The sequence below is a fragment of the Epinephelus moara genome, chromosome 14, assembly GCF_006386435.1.
Source record: "Epinephelus moara isolate mb chromosome 14, YSFRI_EMoa_1.0, whole genome shotgun sequence".
In the NCBI taxonomy this organism is placed as follows: domain Eukaryota; kingdom Metazoa; phylum Chordata; class Actinopteri; order Perciformes; family Serranidae; genus Epinephelus; species Epinephelus moara.
In genome coordinates, this window is record NC_065519.1 from 22062545 (window position 1) to 22080065 (window position 17521).

The 17521-nt window shown below is 40.0% G+C and overlaps 2 protein-coding genes across 4 annotated transcripts; both read right to left on the reverse strand.

Annotated features, from left to right (window-relative positions):
- Positions 1–489: 489 nt before the first annotated feature.
- ngb (neuroglobin) lies at positions 490–4585 on the reverse strand. 2 transcript variants are annotated; one of them, XM_050061865.1, is made up of 5 exons: positions 4214–4585; positions 3854–4009; positions 3276–3384; positions 3063–3182; positions 490–2961 (listed from the first exon to the last, which is right to left on the reverse strand). In XM_050061865.1, exons 2-5 carry the CDS (start codon positions 3949–3951, stop codon positions 2809–2811), a joined length of 480 nt encoding a protein of 159 aa, XP_049917822.1. In that variant the 5' UTR covers positions 3952–4009; positions 4214–4585; the 3' UTR covers positions 490–2808. The 2 variants fall into 2 exon arrangements, with proteins under 2 accessions (XP_049917822.1, XP_049917821.1); XM_050061864.1 differs by having other exon boundaries at positions 3854–4088.
- A 3713-nt stretch (positions 4586–8298) lies between these two features.
- Positions 8299–17360, reverse strand: fam161b (FAM161 centrosomal protein B). Of its 2 annotated transcripts, none has more exons than XM_050062224.1 (9): positions 17230–17360; positions 14819–15041; positions 14564–14739; positions 12743–13053; positions 10560–10678; positions 9643–9810; positions 9424–9523; positions 9165–9337; positions 8299–8918 (listed from the first exon to the last, which is right to left on the reverse strand). In XM_050062224.1, exons 2-9 carry the CDS (start codon positions 15028–15030, stop codon positions 8837–8839), a joined length of 1341 nt encoding a protein of 446 aa, XP_049918181.1. In that variant the 5' UTR covers positions 15031–15041; positions 17230–17360; the 3' UTR covers positions 8299–8836. The 2 variants fall into 2 exon arrangements, with proteins under 2 accessions (XP_049918181.1, XP_049918180.1); XM_050062223.1 differs by having other exon boundaries at positions 14213–14739.
- Between the last annotated feature and the right edge of the window lie 161 nt (positions 17361–17521).

The following is a 17521-nucleotide window of genomic DNA, read 5'->3' on the forward strand; positions in this document are numbered from 1 at the left end:
CAAATTGTATATATGGGAGAAATGAGCCCTGCGCACTCAGATTACAACTACCCTCCCATCTACTCCTCTCATTACTATGGTTTCACCTATGGGACACACATGCAAACTTTTATTTAATCAAGAACACATGCAAACATCAATGAGATGGAGAAAAATACAATAAAAACTGCAAAAGAATAGAGCAGATTTGTGAAACTCTGTAAACAATCTTGATGTGACATTGTGCAGTTGCATGAGTAAGTGGGCTGATGTGCCTGAAGTCGCCCTCGTCTCCGTGGCCAAGGGCAATGAGCCATTCGGCGCTTGGATCTTATGTAACACTAGGGGATGGGCTGTCAGTGGGAAGGAAATCAGGCATCGTGTGATTGATTTCAAGCGCTGACCATTGTGTTGTAACCATCGTCAGTCTGTGACAAGCAATCTGAGAGTGGGAGGAAAACACACTGACCTCGTTCGGCAGTAAAATATCCACAGAAGATCACTTTATTTAAGTCTCAAGTAAGCACACGACATGTTTTTTTAAAGATGGAGTCCAGTTTACAAAGAGTGCGTGCTTGCATTAACTCTAATAATAATAGTACTGTGCGTTTTTTGGTTGAAGGATAACTAGGTGAAGTCATCGCTGTTCAGTAGCAGCTGATAATGATGAGGTAGACAGTGACACACTCAGTATCTACAGAGCTGGATGTTAACGGGATAACATGCCAGTTATCAGTCATGCCTGCTAAAAAAGACCTAATGTCAGGTAATTGAAAACAGAGACATGGAGATCAACCTGCATAGGTCTGTGTACTGATACTAAGAAAAGAATCACTGTAATAACACCACATACACAGTTAAATATTACATCTCTGAGCTGTAAAATACAGACTACGCAGGGATAAAATAGTGTAATAAAAAAGAAATCTGCTTTTATAATTTTCTGTAAGGATGCACATTTAAAAGTCGATAATATTTCTATTATTTTTGAGTAAATAAAACCCTGTCTGGGTTCACACAAGGTAAAATATCTGGAGGATATATCGTCTATCAGATTTAAAAGGAAAAAAAAATCAATGCTCTTTAACAACACATACATTTCAGAATATAAAAATAAACTTTATAAATGTAAACTCAGACTAAAGCGATAATAACCACATATCAGCAGCTTGGATTTACAGTTGTATGGTGTTATTATCTAATACTTGGCGCACTGTTGCTAAGTTACTTGGCATCATGATCATGAATGTCAATAACAGCTGAGCATGGTACATACAGTGTTATGGCAGCAATAATAACACACACATATTGGACGGTGTCAGCACACAGTAGTATCTTTGTATTATTTGTTCTGTGTTAATAAAGTAAAAGTTTGTCTTTGTTTCATAATCCAAAATAAATATCTACTGTCATGTAGAAGCTCTGTGCTGGAGACACACTTTGTTCATCTTCATCTCTAAAGCTGAGGTACATTTGTAGCCTCAACATTACAGTTAATAAGCATTACTAAGATCAGGGCTGGGCGATATGAAGAAAATCTAATTTTGCTATTTTTCAAATTCAAATATCTTGATATTGTAGAGTTGGTGCTTTCACAAAGTATTTACACGATAAATAATCATCAGTAATGTGGATATAATGACAAAATGGGAAAAGGCAAATAAAAGAACAGCTAGAACAGTCTTTTAAATTCAGAAAATTACATCACTTAACTGTAACGCAGCTTTTAAAACCCAGTAAAGAGGCAGCACTTACGATATTACGATATCCAAAATCTAAGATGTTGTCTAGCCTCATATCACGATATCAGTATAATATCGATATATTGCCCAGCCCAAACTGAGATAAGCGACTACAGTACGAGAAAACTACTTTACACTAACAATGACCTTTAAACTGATAGCCAAGGAACAAATGTTATAACTCCTCAAAGATGCCCTTTACTCTAAAGTAGTAAGCTAACATAACAGTCTATGAGTTAAAGTTTAACAGTCAGCTGAAGCCTATTAAAAAAAATAAATCACAACCTCTACTGAGGGGAGCATCACACACCATGTTGAGTAAGGTGCACGTGGACGCCTTAACAGTCAGATCTCCATAGAAAGCTATCAGAGAGTATAACAGTTCTTGTCAGTATCTATTGAGTAAAATTTGAATTAGGTTAAATGTTAGATAAAAGTCACACACAAAGGTAGGTGTAATGTAGTAAATAGAAAACACAGTAATGATTATGATTAAGGTGATAGGATTTTCTTCTGTAAGATCACATTGCTTTGTCCCAAAACTTTGAACATGTTTTGTAAAGTATCACTGTGTTCCAGTTAGATAGAGAGCTGCCGTGCTGGTCACAGTAACCATCACAGTTTGAGTAGTGTGTGATGCCTAAACATAATATCTAATGTGTCACAATTGTGCAACTCTTTTAAGATACATCACAAAAACCACTACAGTCACTGTTATTTGAGTAGATATATCAAAGCCATTATGTACAAAGAGACTCAGCAGTTGTCCTTGTTGCTTTCTCTCAGTGCGAGGCACTCAGATTACAGGGCCAGACTCAGGAGAACCACAGCAGGCTAGCTCAGATCCTCAAAGCTGTACAGCAGCATTGTCTGGTAGCTAAACTTCCACAGCAAAGAAAACAAACCCTGCCATCGGTCGAACCAATTGTAAAGTGTAACCACACCATACATTCGCTACGCTATGCAACCCCACTCACTGAGCAAATGTACAGCCAAAGCCACAATGCTGCAAGTTACACAACCTCATTCCATGGCAACCATGTTGAGTGATTTGACAGCGACTGCTCAGCAGCTCCCGCTGTGTGCCTCAGTCCGCCTTGTCCTCCCCGTTCTTGGCCCATCCTCGGCTCATGGCTGCTACCACGATGCTGTACATGTTGAGCCAGGCTTGACGTAGCGGCGCCGTGTAGGCCTGGCCCAAACTGCATTGCAGCATGTAGAGAAGGGACTCACCCACCACCTGAAGAAGTCCAAAACAAACACACAGAAAAAAAAACTTTAAAACCTCATTCCCTCGTGAAATTGCTTTTGGAGAGTTGTACTATGAAATGTTGGTCCTACAGCAAATGACTGTGTGTTGACTCCCACTGCCTGATGCTTCCTCCCAAGGTTGAGCAGAAAGTCCTCCAGTGAGTGAAGGTCGTCCAGGTGGCTGACTGCTGCATCGATAACAAGCATCACCTGCGATCACACATACATGCAAATACACAGAGTGTTCAAAACTGTGCACAAGCACAAACTGCATACTTGCAATAGTGAATGCGGTGAGCTCACCTTGGTGACATGTTCCAGGAACTCGGGGCTGGAGAGGCAGTCTTGTGTGGTGTCACAGTTTGTAGCGTAGTGGAAAAGAGTGAGGAGCGCAGGTTCCAGCTCAAACAATCTACCACAGACAAATACCACACTATTCTATAGGTGTATACACACGGCAGGGGTTTGCCAAACATCCACACAGACAAAAAAACAATCCATAAATCATACATCTACAAATCTCTCCTGCTAGTCTCTCTGATTTAGCGGCAGCCGTCTCAAAAGTAAATTGTAGATTATTGCAGTCTGTCGCCAAGCAACAAGTCAAGCTTCCGGTGCCTGCATGGTGAAAGTGTGCAGCGAAGGATCTAGCTTGATTCTCTCTCCGAACCTGTGTTACATATTCATATCTACATATTCTTAACACCACAGCTATTAAGTAACAACACAAAAAACAGCAAGATACTATTAGTTTTGGTTTAGTGTTATTAGAATGAATGTTAATGAATAGATAGATGCACAAAATACAATGTTTTCTTCTACCACAAGTCACTTTACAGTCTAATTCCATTTAAATCATGATGATTTGTGGAAAACATTACCTGGAAAACATGATGACACCGTGAGGAACTTTGTTCTTGCCCAGGCTCTCCCAGCTGCCTCGTATCAGCTCCTTGTCTTTCCCCGACAGCTTGTCCATCCTCCCTCAGGCTATAAACACGAGGCAAGTTCTTCTAGAGGGGAAACACACAACTCCGCTACAGGACAAGAGGGCGCAGTTTGAGGAAAGCCATAATATTCGAGTCAATCCACAGACGAAAACGTCCACCAACCCACCTGGAAAACAAAGTGCAGCATGAAGTGAGTGTGACACAGCTGATTTGTTAGTTTCAGATATGAAGAGGGGGACACGGCTGCAGCAGATATGATTCCTAGGCTGAAGATGCACAAGCATACTGTACCTTCTTGAGGTCAGTCTTCTCTGTGAACTTCTTCTGATGCAGCCGGGCTGAGGGGTCTGTGTGTGTGTGTGTATGTGTATAAGTGTGTTTGTTTGTGTGTGTGCAGGCAGCAGCCTTGCCTGACACTCTGGTGGTGCACTTGCTCTCTATCCCCAGCCCCACGGTGCAGTCAGGGAGACAAGTTGTGCCACGCTCTTATCTGTCACACTGCCTGCTATCTCTCTCCCCTTCCCGTTTGCCTCTTGATATGCTCTCTCTCCAGCACTGGGGATATTATTCATGCCACTGAAGGAGAAAAAGAGGGATCTCTCTCTGCTGCTCCAGAGAGGCTGCGGCGAGCCACAGCTCCTCCTGCAGGTGAACCGAAGACTAAAACACACAGAGACTATGCATGCATACAAATCTGCATGTACAACACAGCGCATAAGGAAATACTCTTACTTTAAAATCACAGTTCAAATACACAAAAAAACTAAATGAGGAAATTGATTTTGGTCCTTTTTTAAAGTGACTCTGATGCATGGGGTTTAGTGCTGTTGCTTAAAATGGTTATATATTGTTGTTATATATTCTTTTTATCTATTTTGTTGTTTGTACATGTTTTATATTTTGCACCTATTATTTTTTCTTCCTTCTAAACACCTTGTAAAGCCATTTAGTGGTCGTACTTTGCATTTGTCACTTGTGAGTCTACTGGCTCAGGTGTTTGAAATCACTTTGCATTTACTGAAGGTGAAACTGTGCTTAGGGCTACATCCTGAAGAAGGCTGTTTGTGCCGTCATGTGTGGGTTGTATCTCAGTTCTATCTCAGCATATACCAGCATTGTGTTTGTTTTAAGTATATAAATAGAAAACCTGATTAAAGGCATTTTAACTTTTTGCCAGAGGAGTGCCTTGCTCCTTCTGTTTTCCCAACCAAAGAGCACCTTCGTCACGCTTGTTTGAACTTCCATGCACTCCAGATTTTTCCTTTTATTAAAGATTATTTTTTGGGCTTTTGCCTTTAAATGATAGGACAGTTTTAGGGGGGAAGGAGGGAGAGAGAGCAGGGATGACATGCTGCAAGGGGCTGCAGGCTGGAATCGAGCCTGCAGCAAGGACATTGCCTTTGTACATGGGAAGCCCGCTCCACCCACTGAGATGCTGGGTGCCCCGACTTTCTCCTTTTTTAAAAAAGAAATTAAGATGAACAACAAAATAGCTTGAGCAGAAGCACTTCATGCAGTGAAATGCAGATGTTTACAGCAGCTGAATGTAAAGTCTCTGTAAAAATAGGTCTGAACTCGAAAAGCACAACTCTGAGACCAGGCCTATAAAATAAAAAGTTCAAGTTCACTCAAGGCGAACTTTGCCAGTGATCTGGCTAGAGAGCCGAGGTCCAGAAAGGAAGCACAGGGGTTGTGTCAGGCTAAACTCAGGCAGGCAGGCAGGAGGGGAAAATGGCTGCACAAGGAAGCACAATAGATAACCTGGCAGGGGATGAATGGAAGCGGGCCGGTATATAAGCTACTGGGCTGATGGGGAAGAGGGAACAGGTGGGTGGGGGGAGGTCAGGTGATGGAGGATGGTGGGAACACAGGGGTTATATCAGGGCAGGTGGGAGTGGCAGAAGCTGAAATGCCAGGAGAGTTGGTGCATGGCAGGGAAAGAAAAAAAAAAGCAGACAAGGAAAATGTGAGGCGAGGACTTGGCTAACATTGTGACAGTGAAGTCCATTTGAGGCCTGTATTATCTATTCTAGGGTGTGTCCTCAGCTGCCCACATTTGCAACCCCTGCATTTACAGAATTAAATGTGTGGGAATTTTTATATCTTGCAGCGGCTGGAATAATAAAAGACCTGAACGTACCACCTTGGCGAAATTATATTGTTCATCTGCTAAGTAGAGCCACTCCTCAAACAGCGTGATCATAACATTTGGTGGCCAAGCGCTCAGCCTCTCATTAATCTAAATGAGATGTGTTTGTTGCCTCTCTCAGCTTTCACACACATCGGAGGCACTACGGTTGGTTTAAATAGATGTCACAGCAGGCGTCTCACTCGGATATTGTCTAACAGGGTGAGAGAGATTGGTTTTGTTTTCGGCTGTGCAGTGGGGGAATCAGAGGTGCGCAGCGTTCTCCTGAGGGACTACAAGGCAGAGTGGGGAGGGATAAAACTGTTCCCATGACAACCTGACAGGATGGAGCCCTGGAAGCTTTATCATGTGATGTTTGAGATCTCAAGAAAGGGACTCTGGGATTATTTATTACATCTCTAACTACTGTGTGGCAACATCTAGGCTTATAGCTGTAGTTGGTAAACTTTTTTAATATTTGCTGAAGCTGTCACTACATTCACACAGCACTAAATGAGACAGATAATCATATTCCTCTGCCCACTCTATTGCCTTGTAGCGCTTCTAATGGCCTTACCATATATGTAAGTAAACAACCAATAAGAGTGAAGGGGTCTCTAATGCAGCTGTCAATCGTGTTAATCGCTGTGTGAACTGAGGTTGAACTATCAAACCAAGCAGTGCTGATCAAATATGGATCATGATTTTGTTACTGCATTGCCTATTTCTCACTTCAAATGTTTTCAGAAACATTATCAGTGTACTGTTAAGCTATAAAAATGAGGAAGTTGGTCTGGCTGGTGGGCGGTGCTTGGTACTTTGGTCGACTATGGGTGCCGGTTCACAAACTTTCTCATTATACAGTTAAACAGTACACTAAAATATGTTACTTTAGGTGACAAATAGGCAATGCAGTAACAGAGTCTTGATTCATATTTGATCAACACTAGTTTATCAGTTTGATCGCAGTTCATGAGCAGTGATTGAGATGTTTCACAGCTGTGTTAGAGACTCCTCGACTCTGATAAGTTGTCGGTTGTTAGCGGCTCACCGATTTTGCCCTTTAAGGGTGGTGGCCTGAGTGAGTAACCTGTGAGGGTGACTACTTCATGGTGTATATGGAGGGAAGCAGCTCCCTCAGGATGTTATGGTGAAGATGCATGCTACAAATAGTGATGATAGCAGTCGAAATAAGTGTCTAGATAAGCTCAAGGCTACCGTTAGACCTCATGAGAAGGCCATGTTTCTTGTTTTGTGGTGAAGTCTTCAATAAAGCTGTTGTTGGTGAACAGCACTTAAGCGACTCGCCATCCTTCCTACTTCCTTCTACAGAAGCTAGAAGCGAGTTACCAGCTAATTTAATGTTGATAAGCCAGCGTGTTCCAAACTACGGTTCGGAGCTGGTAAGCTGTCACGGAGAGGTAACACGGTGCACTGCAGCAGACTCTTAACGATTGTCATTAGATGCAGTAGGAAGAGAAGGAAGGGTGATTTTTTTGCAGACTGTCTCACGTACTTCTTTTAGAATATAATGACAGTTTCAGCAAATATGACTCAGTTATTTTCATAAAAGTTACCAACTATAGTTTAATTGTATAAAACTAACCATATGCTTATTTTAATACCGACACAGTCAGAGTGAATACTGTTACAGTCGACTATTCCTGGCAGAACGACAGAATTATATTGTAATTGTATGTATCATATTGGACTCTTCAACAACAAACAACAAACAGCAAACAGACTTTCAACTAAGAATTCACTAGTGTTACCTCAGGACAACTTACATAATTTAACTCATGCAAACTTTGCCTTAAGTAGCCTTAATGCATGACACAGTGGCCTACATAAGTTAACCATATGGTATGCCCTGGTCTCCTTGACTACATTTTAATTATGATTATATACATATTCAGACATTCCCATGTGGTTTGTTAGTAAAAATTATTTCTAAAATTCCTGGCAGTCAGCTGTCTAAGCACAAGTTCACAGTGGAGGGCAGTGTACAAGTGTATTTGATGTGGGTCTATAGGCTAGGAGTGACCACTGAACTGGTCTCTGTGAATACAGACACACAGAGAGGGCTGTTTATTTAGGTGGCAGTGTGGCTGTGGAAATAACTAGGAACTTTAACCCAACCATCCCATGGCAGACGCTTGGTGTCCTTATGGGACCTATCAAATTAAAGAATATACATTTATTCCATGTTTTAAACTAGGCTAAGAAAAAACAACAAGGGGCAAAAACAGACACAATTTCTCATGGTAAAAGCATTATAATTTTTTATAATTATCAGAATATTCTTGATTTAGAGTGGGTAAAACACAAATTAATGTTGCAGACACGGTGGTCTCAACTGGTGTTCCCATTTTGTTTTTAAACTGTTCATTCTGGTAACCAAGTGTTCATCATCCTCTAAATTACAGTCTTCATAATTCTTAGCAAACTGTTGTCATAAAACGAAAAGCAGCTTTTTAAATTTTCATTTTCACAATCTGCATGATACATGATGCAGATCATAGACATATATACTGAAAGCTTATGAAAAAATAATTTCTTATTAACATATACAGTTCTATAAAGTTGTATTTTCTTCCAGTTGTTATCCCTAACATTTGTGATTGTGAAGTCCAGATGTTTTATCATTTCATAATTTATAGTTGCACATCTTAAACTATCAAATGCTCTGTGCGGATAGTTAGCCGTGACATGAATCATTTTTGAGGACAGTGTTGTTTTCTAGCGGAGAGGCCATAAAAAACTCTGTGCCGCCTGAACCTTTTTGATCATGGCATTTCTTCCCCTTTGGACTTCACGCTCTTCTCTTCCACATCTTCAATTTTCTCCCCGTCGTCTACATTTTCTTCCCTAAATCAGACATGTTGGGTTAGAAAATGGCTATATTGTAATTACATTGAACTTTTACTTGGCTACAGTATTTGTCTTTCTTCACTAAAGACTGCAGGGCAAGCTCAGAAAATTATGTAATGCAACATGACCAAACCACATGAAGTCCTTGGCTCTGCAGCTCCAGTGCTATTCATAATTTTACCGGACATAGTGGTATTACATAGTGGATGAACAAACCTTACTATAAATTCTCACTCCGCATACCTGCTGGGAATGTCATTCTCAGTGCTGCGGTTCTCGTCTATATCCTCCTCAGATCTGGATGATGCTGATGTTCCTTCAACTGCTTCTCCATTTTCCTCAACAAACTGCTCCTCTAAGCCGGCTTTCTTCAGCTTGTTCCTGTACGTCTGCTCTGCATGAGCCTTTGCATTTCTCTGCCAGGATAAAAACTCAAAGTTATGCTGGAGGGCCATGACATTTACAATGTGATGTAATCTTCTCAGCTTATTACGTCACTCACCTGTTTCACCTGTTCGAACAAATAAGGGCGTTCGCTAACTCGTGCCTTCATACTCCGTAACTCCCTCATGTACTCCCTCATCCTTTGTTGGTCAGCCTCCCTTCATGTAAGAGAAGATTATAGTTTGAGCTACTGCGGCAGGCGTGTGTGGTTGTTGTGATGTGAGTCGCAAAGGTTGCAAAATTGGAGAATGAACGGCTTCACTTGACCAGCGCTCACCGATGGTTCTGTAGTTTGTCATTATAGACTTCTTTCAAGCTGCTATGTGGGTCCAGCAGCTTCGCATGGAGTGTGACTGTCTTCTTCATGGCCTGGGACCTCATTTGATATTTTCTCAACCAGTCGGCACTCTCTTGATTCTTACTGTCCCTGATCTCCATTGACTTTCTGTGGAGGTGAAAATACTCTGCATGTCAGAGGAATAAAAGGAATACTTCACAAAAGGATCATTATTTAAATTACTTGCCCTGTGTTACCTTGAATTTGTGAAGAAAACTTTGTTTTTCTCGCATGTCTCAACAGTGAACAACAAATCCAAAAACGGCAACCATTTTTCAAACATTAAAGTAAAGGGTGACTGCGTTTGACAACAGAAAAACTGCATCAAAACATCCGTCTACAAACTCCCACACAACTCGTGCAGTATAAGGCACTTCAGTATTTCCCAGCCACACGCATTTTTGCTAAAACCGTACTATTTTAAACACTTCCGCATAAACAGTCTCATGCACAGACAAGGAGTGCACCTGGGCAACTAAACAGAATGCACAAGCAGAGCTCAAATGCATGTGCTTGCCCAGCTGCGCCACTTGCATGCTAAAGTGTTTTAAATAGTATGGTTTTAGCAAAAATGCATGTGTTTGGAAGTACTCAGGATACGTCTGGATAAATGAGACATGGATCATACTGCACCAGTTGTGTGAGAGTTTGTAAGCGGATGCTTTGATAAAGTTTTGCTGTTGTTAAATGCGGACCTCATTTACTGCTGAGGCATGAGAAAACAGTTTTCTTCACAAATGTATGGGAACAAGGCATAAGTAACTGAGGTATTCCTATAACTATTTTGTGTGTAGAAACTTTAAGGATGACAAAAAAAATCTGCCATCTGAGTTCCAAAGTCATGCCAAAATAATCACCTGATGGCCACGCAGCGCTTCCTCGCAGCATCTGTGATGTATGTGGGGAGAGTGTCCGCAGACAGTGATGTTAAGGCCCCAAGTGACTTGCTTCTGCTGAGATTGCTTATTTTTGGTACCTGTAAATGAAGGGGGAAAAAACAGTTAACATTTTTGTTAGCTGAAATCCAAACAAATATATTGTTTGGCCACATATTGCATCAACTTTTAAAATGTATAATTAACTTGAAAATAAAACCCTACAGGGCGCAGTGAAAGCGCCAGCAATGTTTACATCAGTATATAAACTGATGTAAGCCAGATGTATGCATAAAGTCCTTTTATATAGACACGCCAAATCAGAGCAGTGAGTTGTGACGGATATTGTTTTTTTCCGTCAGATGATACAGCATAGCATGACTCAGAGTAGCAGAAGTAGTTTATCAATTTGTAGAAAAAACTCTATTCCATGTGGTCAAAGCCAAGTGAAAAAGGATTATTCTAGTCATTTGTTTGAAATGTAAAAGTACTGCAGGAGAAATAGAGAAGACCAACATTGCCTGTCAATAAATGAATAAACTGTGTAGAAAAACCCTGTAGTTCATTATATGATACTTAGTAATATTGGATTTCTTTTTATCTGCAACGTAATTTTCCGTTTTTGTGTTTATCAACAATTATTGTGAGATCAATAAATACAAAATAAAAACATTCACAGAAAAAAGACAAAATGATAACGATGAATTGATGGGAAGCGCTGGTTTTAGGACTACCCAGTTTGATGTTACTGTCACAGAATAATGTTTTTGTTTGTTCTCCACAGCATAAATCTGTTAGTCTCTGTACATTTATTAACTATGAAGACATTTTGTATAATTACCTGTGACAGTCTAAAATGTGACTAGGCATCCACAGCAACCTCTTTACGTGCCACATCATCAGCAACAAGGCTAAATTCATCTTTATAAAGTTAAATCACAAGAAGTTGCCCAAAATGCCAGACATGTTCATAAAATGAATCTCTGGTAACTGGATAATTTTGGGCAGAGCCAGGAAATACATGAAAGGAAGACAGGAATTAACTTTCACTGATCACAAAGTTCATTCTACCACTTCGGATTAGCGTAAATTACTGTTATTCTTAATTACTGTTATAATTATTTCTACTCTGTGATGCCCTCATGTGAACCTTCCTTCCAGTCTCATTTCTAGAAGCATATAAAGGGATGGTCCTGTGAAATGTGTTTAATCTCATAAAAATAGATATTCCTACTGGAAATGACGAAACTGAAGTGAACATATATTACATGGCTGTATATCAGGGGCTGTAGAAATTGGGTTTGAGTTGAACTTGATAAATTATGAGGTGGCGAAGGTTTGAAATACAACTCTTGAAGGGAGGGGAATATTCCCTCTCTGTAGAGGACCCACTGTACATATTTTAAATAGCTTTACGGCTCCACAACTGAGGGGACTGGTCTGAACGGCGTCAAAAAATAACACATAAGCCACACAAGAACTTAACCGTACAATAAATCCTTTGCCATCAAACAAATTACCCTCAACCACACAGAATAGAAAGTCAACTTTGACCAGGTCAAAATCCTTTGTCACATTTTCTGAAATAAACACTCTGAGTGTTGAGGGACCACAGGAATAAATGGTAGAGCATTTGCACAGTTGGCAAAAACTGAAGGGGAAACATCTGTTTTTACTAGGCCGCTTATTGTGCAGTTGGTGCAATCACAGTGATCATATCAGTGATATGGAGCTTTCTAAACAAGCAAGGATTAAGGGAATGAGCACTGTTTGTCATCTAGAACATTAGAGGCTTTAAGGAAGGCTTGTGTTTTCCTACCAGCATTAAAAAAAAGGGTATTGACTTGACAAAGTGGTGGGTGGATGTGTCTCGAGCCATGCATCAAACACAGTAAAGCAAAGCTAAAATGTGAAGCCATCTGGGCCTGGATGTCTTTTTCTGTAATTCCTGGAAAGACTCTGACTCTTCAAAACAGGCATTATCCTATACATTTTAGTGATGTAATATTTGCTTTCCATAAGAAGGCAAGAAATTAATGAAATTCATTTAAAATAAACGAATCATAACTTTCAAAATGAAAATGAGTTCATATTCTGAGAGGTAACTAAAACCAATAAAACCCATCTTGACATATTCTCATAAACAGACAACGGAAAGGTTTTACCTGTGAGTTTTCAGGGCCCGTCCTACTCCGCCTTGCAGGGAGAGCCGATGTCCTCAGAGAGAAGGGCTTACACTTTATCCTATCTTTACTCTGTGTTTTTTTCAGTGCCTCTGTCTGCAAAGTTTTGTGCAGCCTGCTGAAATCAGGAACCTGATGGATGATTTTTGGCTTGAAACTGGGTCTCTCATCCAGGAAGCCCAGCTTTTCCTTCCTGGTGCGCTCGGCAGTGCGAAGTTTCGGGCTGCCTGACACAGTGGGATTCTCATGTCGCACTGTTTTCTGAGTTGAGACTTGTCTGCAAAGCTCCTGATCTGCACAGAATTACAACAAGGTGATGTAGAAGATGAAGTCATGTCATTGAATACAGCATATCAGATGCACTTTATACATGCACTGTTTCATTCAGTATTATTAAGGCTGACTGTTACTATGAATTAAAAATGGAAATGTCAAGATACATGGTTAGTTACACCTTTGTGTTATCACCACATCATATCAAATTTAACAGTGAATTTCAGGAATATGACAAGTTAATAACATGTATTTGTAATGTTGTCTTATGTTTATCAGGAAGTCTTTAGCAATAGAGCAAGTATTTTTATAGGTTCCAACAGCACATGAGCTACTGTATACTTTATTCTGTGAATCAGTATATACCATAAAACTTTAATTAAAAGCCTGGTCCCAATTAAACGCCCAGTCCCTTTTACTAGCCCTGTGTAGCTACACATTTTGACAAATAAAGGCCTGTCTCAATTAGATGCACGGTCTGGTTGTCAAGCAGTTCATTTTTATAGGTGTTCTTTGGATGTATAAACCTGGATTGTTGACTACCCACTTGTGCTAATGTTAGTTAGCTGTTTAGATCGCACATAGAGATATAAATGTTTAGGGTTTTGTCAGTATGGAGATGCTACACATGGTTACCTTGGTTCAGTTCATTTTACTGAAACCATGAGACCGTAATTCATTCAAATTTACCAGCATGATAAAAAATAAGTGGTAACTCCCTACCTCGAGCATAAATGACAACGTCTGATCTGAATTAACAGAAAGAAACTATGCAAATTCTGCCTGTGTTAGACCTTGATTGAAGTACAGTCTGATGCACTGATCAATAATAGGTACTGACATTTTCAGCTAAAATCAGTTGCTACAGCTGTCAAGACACCATCTACGTATGTGTGCTGTGTCATGGCACTCCTGATCTCTGATAAACATTGTAAGTAATAAGCGCAAAAAACTTTTTGTTTTCCCCAAGAGGGCGGCCTCCGAAGCTGTAAAGTGAAGTCAATGCTCAGTGCAAAAAAACTGCAGTTCTATGAAAAGCCACTTGAGGCTGGCTCTAGAAACAAGTCAATCCCCTCAGAAACCCATGTTAAAATGCTTAACTTCACAGCGGAAGCAAACATGTTTACAGCCTGATACATAAACGATTTTGGCATCATCCCATCAGAAAAGGATACCAACCTTTCAAATCTGAGTCTGATGAGTCTTTTACCTCTTTGTGAGGAGGTTTCCTAACAGCAGCAATCTTGTTTTTCTCATCATGTGAGATTTGGTTTAACATTGCTATCAGCTTCTCCCTTTTCTCTCTTTCTCTCTCCTGGAAGCTGAAAGGTCTATGACTGGAGAGCAAGAAGTCCCTCCTCTGCTCATGGCCCTGCCTCCTCTCCTTCTCTCTCAGCTCCATCATTTTCTGATAGAGGGGCTGAGTGACATGACTGGGGACTGGGAGAGCGGAGAACTTCCTCCGACACTCAGCCTCGGCCTCCTCCTCTTTGCTTATCTCTGTTGTTTTTGTTAAAAAGAACCGCTCACATGGTTGAGCCCTCGAGGGGATCAGTTTGGAAGTCCTGACTGAACAGTTCTTCTGTTTTGAGGATACCAGAGCTGGAGAAGACAACTTCAGCCTCTCTGACTGTCTGGGATGGTTCAAAGTCTCTTTATCTGAGGTCAGGACAGGTGTAGAGGTGGATCTCCTCATTCCCACATCCCTGCAAACACAGTAAATAACTTTAAGAAAACAAATGTTATAATTATGACAAAAAATAAAAGAAATTTGAGGAAACCTACTTGGCCTGATATTTTAGTTCATTTCTATCACCAGATTCTCGATCAATCGACAGCAGAGAGTTCTGATGAATCCTTCTCTCAAGCTCCTCTTTCTGTCTCTTCTCTGTCTCCTGCAGCTGCTGCCTGAGGGCCTCACTCAGGGCCTTCAGCTGCTGCTGGAGCATTAACTCTGATCTGAGCCCATCTTCCAGCAACTTCTCCAACTTTGGCATATTCTTCTGACCTGTGACGCAAATAAAAGCTGTGAAAGGTTGTTTATTCCTGTAAATAAAAAGTTAATCTGTGAAAAGACGTGTCATGATCAAAATTAAGCAGGGAGAAGAAAAAAAACATAAACGAGCCGTCAATACTATTAATAACATTTTAAGACATTTACCCCTACATCCAAACACACACACACACACAATGACATATAACTTTACATAAACATTACTCACAAAGCTCACATTCTCCAGTTATTCAGCAACATTTCAAATAAAGCAGAAATGCTTAGTCAACTAAATCATTGGCAGTTGGACAGAAAACAATTGGCAATGATTTTGATAACTGACTGTTCATTTATGTAACTTTCTCAAGTCTGTCAACAATTCTCTGGTTCCAGCTTATTAATGTGACTATGGTTGGTTTATTTGTTGTGAATGGTTTTCTTGACTGTTAACTGAATGTAATATGTAACCGTAGTCTCAGGGAAAGTGTGATGGACATTTATCACTATTTTAATTTAATTTGTATCATTATTAATTAAATGTCTCTGGGTTTTAGAGTGTTGGTTTGGACAGAACATCTGAAGACATCACCGTACTCTGTAGAAAATTGTAATGGGAATATTTAAATATTTTCTGGAATTTAACGACATAGCATACATAATTGTAGAAGATTCATCATTTACTTGGAATGATTTATTAATAACCATTTTTTAAAAATCGCCAGTTCTGTATTTGTATTTTAAAGGAGAACTACACCCGTTTTCAAAATTCATACATGTTATTCCTATGGTCTGACACAGTCCAAAAATTTAAGAGAGCATGAAAAACTTTCTTCCAAAACCAGAGTGCTAAAACTCAAATTTGTGAAGTCATAGGCAGGGTTGGTAATTACCACTAGCCACCGGCCAAATGCTGGTAAAATATACAAGTAACTGCTAGATTCTTCTATACTTACCAGCCAAAAAACAATGGTAAACTATTCAGTGGTTGGTAGATTTTGGAAGTTAATTTCCAGCCCTGGTCATAGCATATAAAGTCTGCAGCTGCTCCATAGACAGTGATTTGTAAAAGATGTTTTAGATGACACTGACAGCACCCAGGGAAATGCTCTACTTATCATCCTGACATGACTTCAGCTAAATGATCTGGGATGATTCCGGCCAAATTTGGTGATGTGAGGAGAAGCAGATGTTCTCGGAGCTGGTTGTCTGATTAACAGGAAAACAGTAGCTTACGTGACAGGAAACACCTTTTAATGTGTATTAGAAAGCTGTTGGTGCGTCAGCTGATACTGTTTGTCAGACATTATAAATTGTCATGTTGGCTTTCCCGTGGGTAAACCCTCAAATGTCCAATCCTATGTATTTTGAGTCTCTTTATTCTACAACAATGGTTATGATACAGTATACATTGGCTTATCTACGGTATTGAAAAATATATGAAACTGGATGGAGAATCTCACCTGCCCGGGCACCACTCTTTTCCTCTTGACTGCCTGACAGACTTTTTACACATACTGTACATTAAAAAAAATGTTTCAAGTTTCAATTAACATAGAGTGTATGTTGAACCAAAAAAACGTAGGGCCTATGTTTTCATTTATTTAAGGGTCATTGTAACTCATAATGATTATAGTACTGGTGTAATACCATACCATCGTGAAACCGTAATATCTATTAAGATGGTTATCATACTGTGAAAATCACATACAGTTGCAACCTTAATAGAATAAAGCTCATTTAGGTAAAAAACACTTTGGTGAGTCAAAAACATCAGACTCCAATTCATTGACTATGGAGCAGCTCCATTTTTAATGCTTGATGACATCACAAGTTTGAGACTTCTGTCTTTGAGAAAGAGCAGCTCATATTTACAAATATTAAATACATTTTCCTAAGTCATAAAAAAACATATATTAAAGAGTTTCCATTTAATATAAAAACGTAATGTTACACACAAAGTGTAAAAGTAACAACTAACAACTCCACCTCCAATGTGTGTAAACGGGTTGCCAGGCAACCAGACCTCAGTGCTCTCAACAGAGGTTAGTAACGCTAATGACGACTTAGGGACATGCATTTAGTTGTAGCTCAGCCAAGTTTCCACACGTATTTACTACTATATTCATCCTGAAACTGCTTTCTATATCCTGCCACTTAAAAACCACATTATAAAAAAAGAAGAAAGTAATAATGAGCCGCCAACCTGTTAAAAGACGAGTTTTAGGAAGTGTATCTCGACGTCGAAGCGTCTTCCAAACTCGTATATCTCCGCTGACAAGGCAGTTTAGTCGGTAAGATAATGAGGTCTGTTGTAGAAATAAAGTTAACAGAGTATTACAGAGTTATTACACGACGCAGCTGTATTGAACTTGTAGTCAGTCCTCAGTTTTGGCAGCATTAGCACTGTCTGTGGACAGTAGCAGCAACGGTCTGCCGCGACGGACGTCTTCTGTGATTGGACAGCGAACCCGGAAGTACTTCTACGGAGCGCTTGT

What these genes read in the sequence shown, in the direction of transcription:
- ngb (XM_050061865.1), bottom strand. Translation starts at nt 3,951, where the DNA reads ATGGACAAGCTGTCGGGGAAAGACAAGGAGCTGATACGAGGCAGCTGG. An exon ending in GGTGTCATCATGTTTTCCAG is followed by an intron (nt 3,385 to 3,853) that starts GTAATGTTTTCC and finishes TGTCTGTGGTAG; the next exon opens with ATTGTTTGAGCTGGAACCTG. An exon ending in TCAACACACAGTCATTTGCT is followed by an intron (nt 2,962 to 3,062) that starts GTAGGACCAACA and finishes GGACTTCTTCAG; the next exon opens with GTGGTGGGTGAGTCCCTTCT.
- fam161b (XM_050062223.1), bottom strand. Translation starts at nt 15,030, where the DNA reads ATGCCAAAGTTGGAGAAGTTGCTGGAAGATGGGCTCAGATCAGAGTTA. An exon ending in ATCAGACTCAGATTTGAAAG is followed by an intron (nt 13,054 to 14,212) that starts GTTGGTATCCTT and finishes AATTCTGTGCAG; the next exon opens with ATCAGGAGCTTTGCAGACAA. An exon ending in GACAAACTACAGAACCATCG is followed by an intron (nt 9,524 to 9,642) that starts GTGAGCGCTGGT and finishes TCTTACATGAAG; the next exon opens with GGAGGCTGACCAACAAAGGA.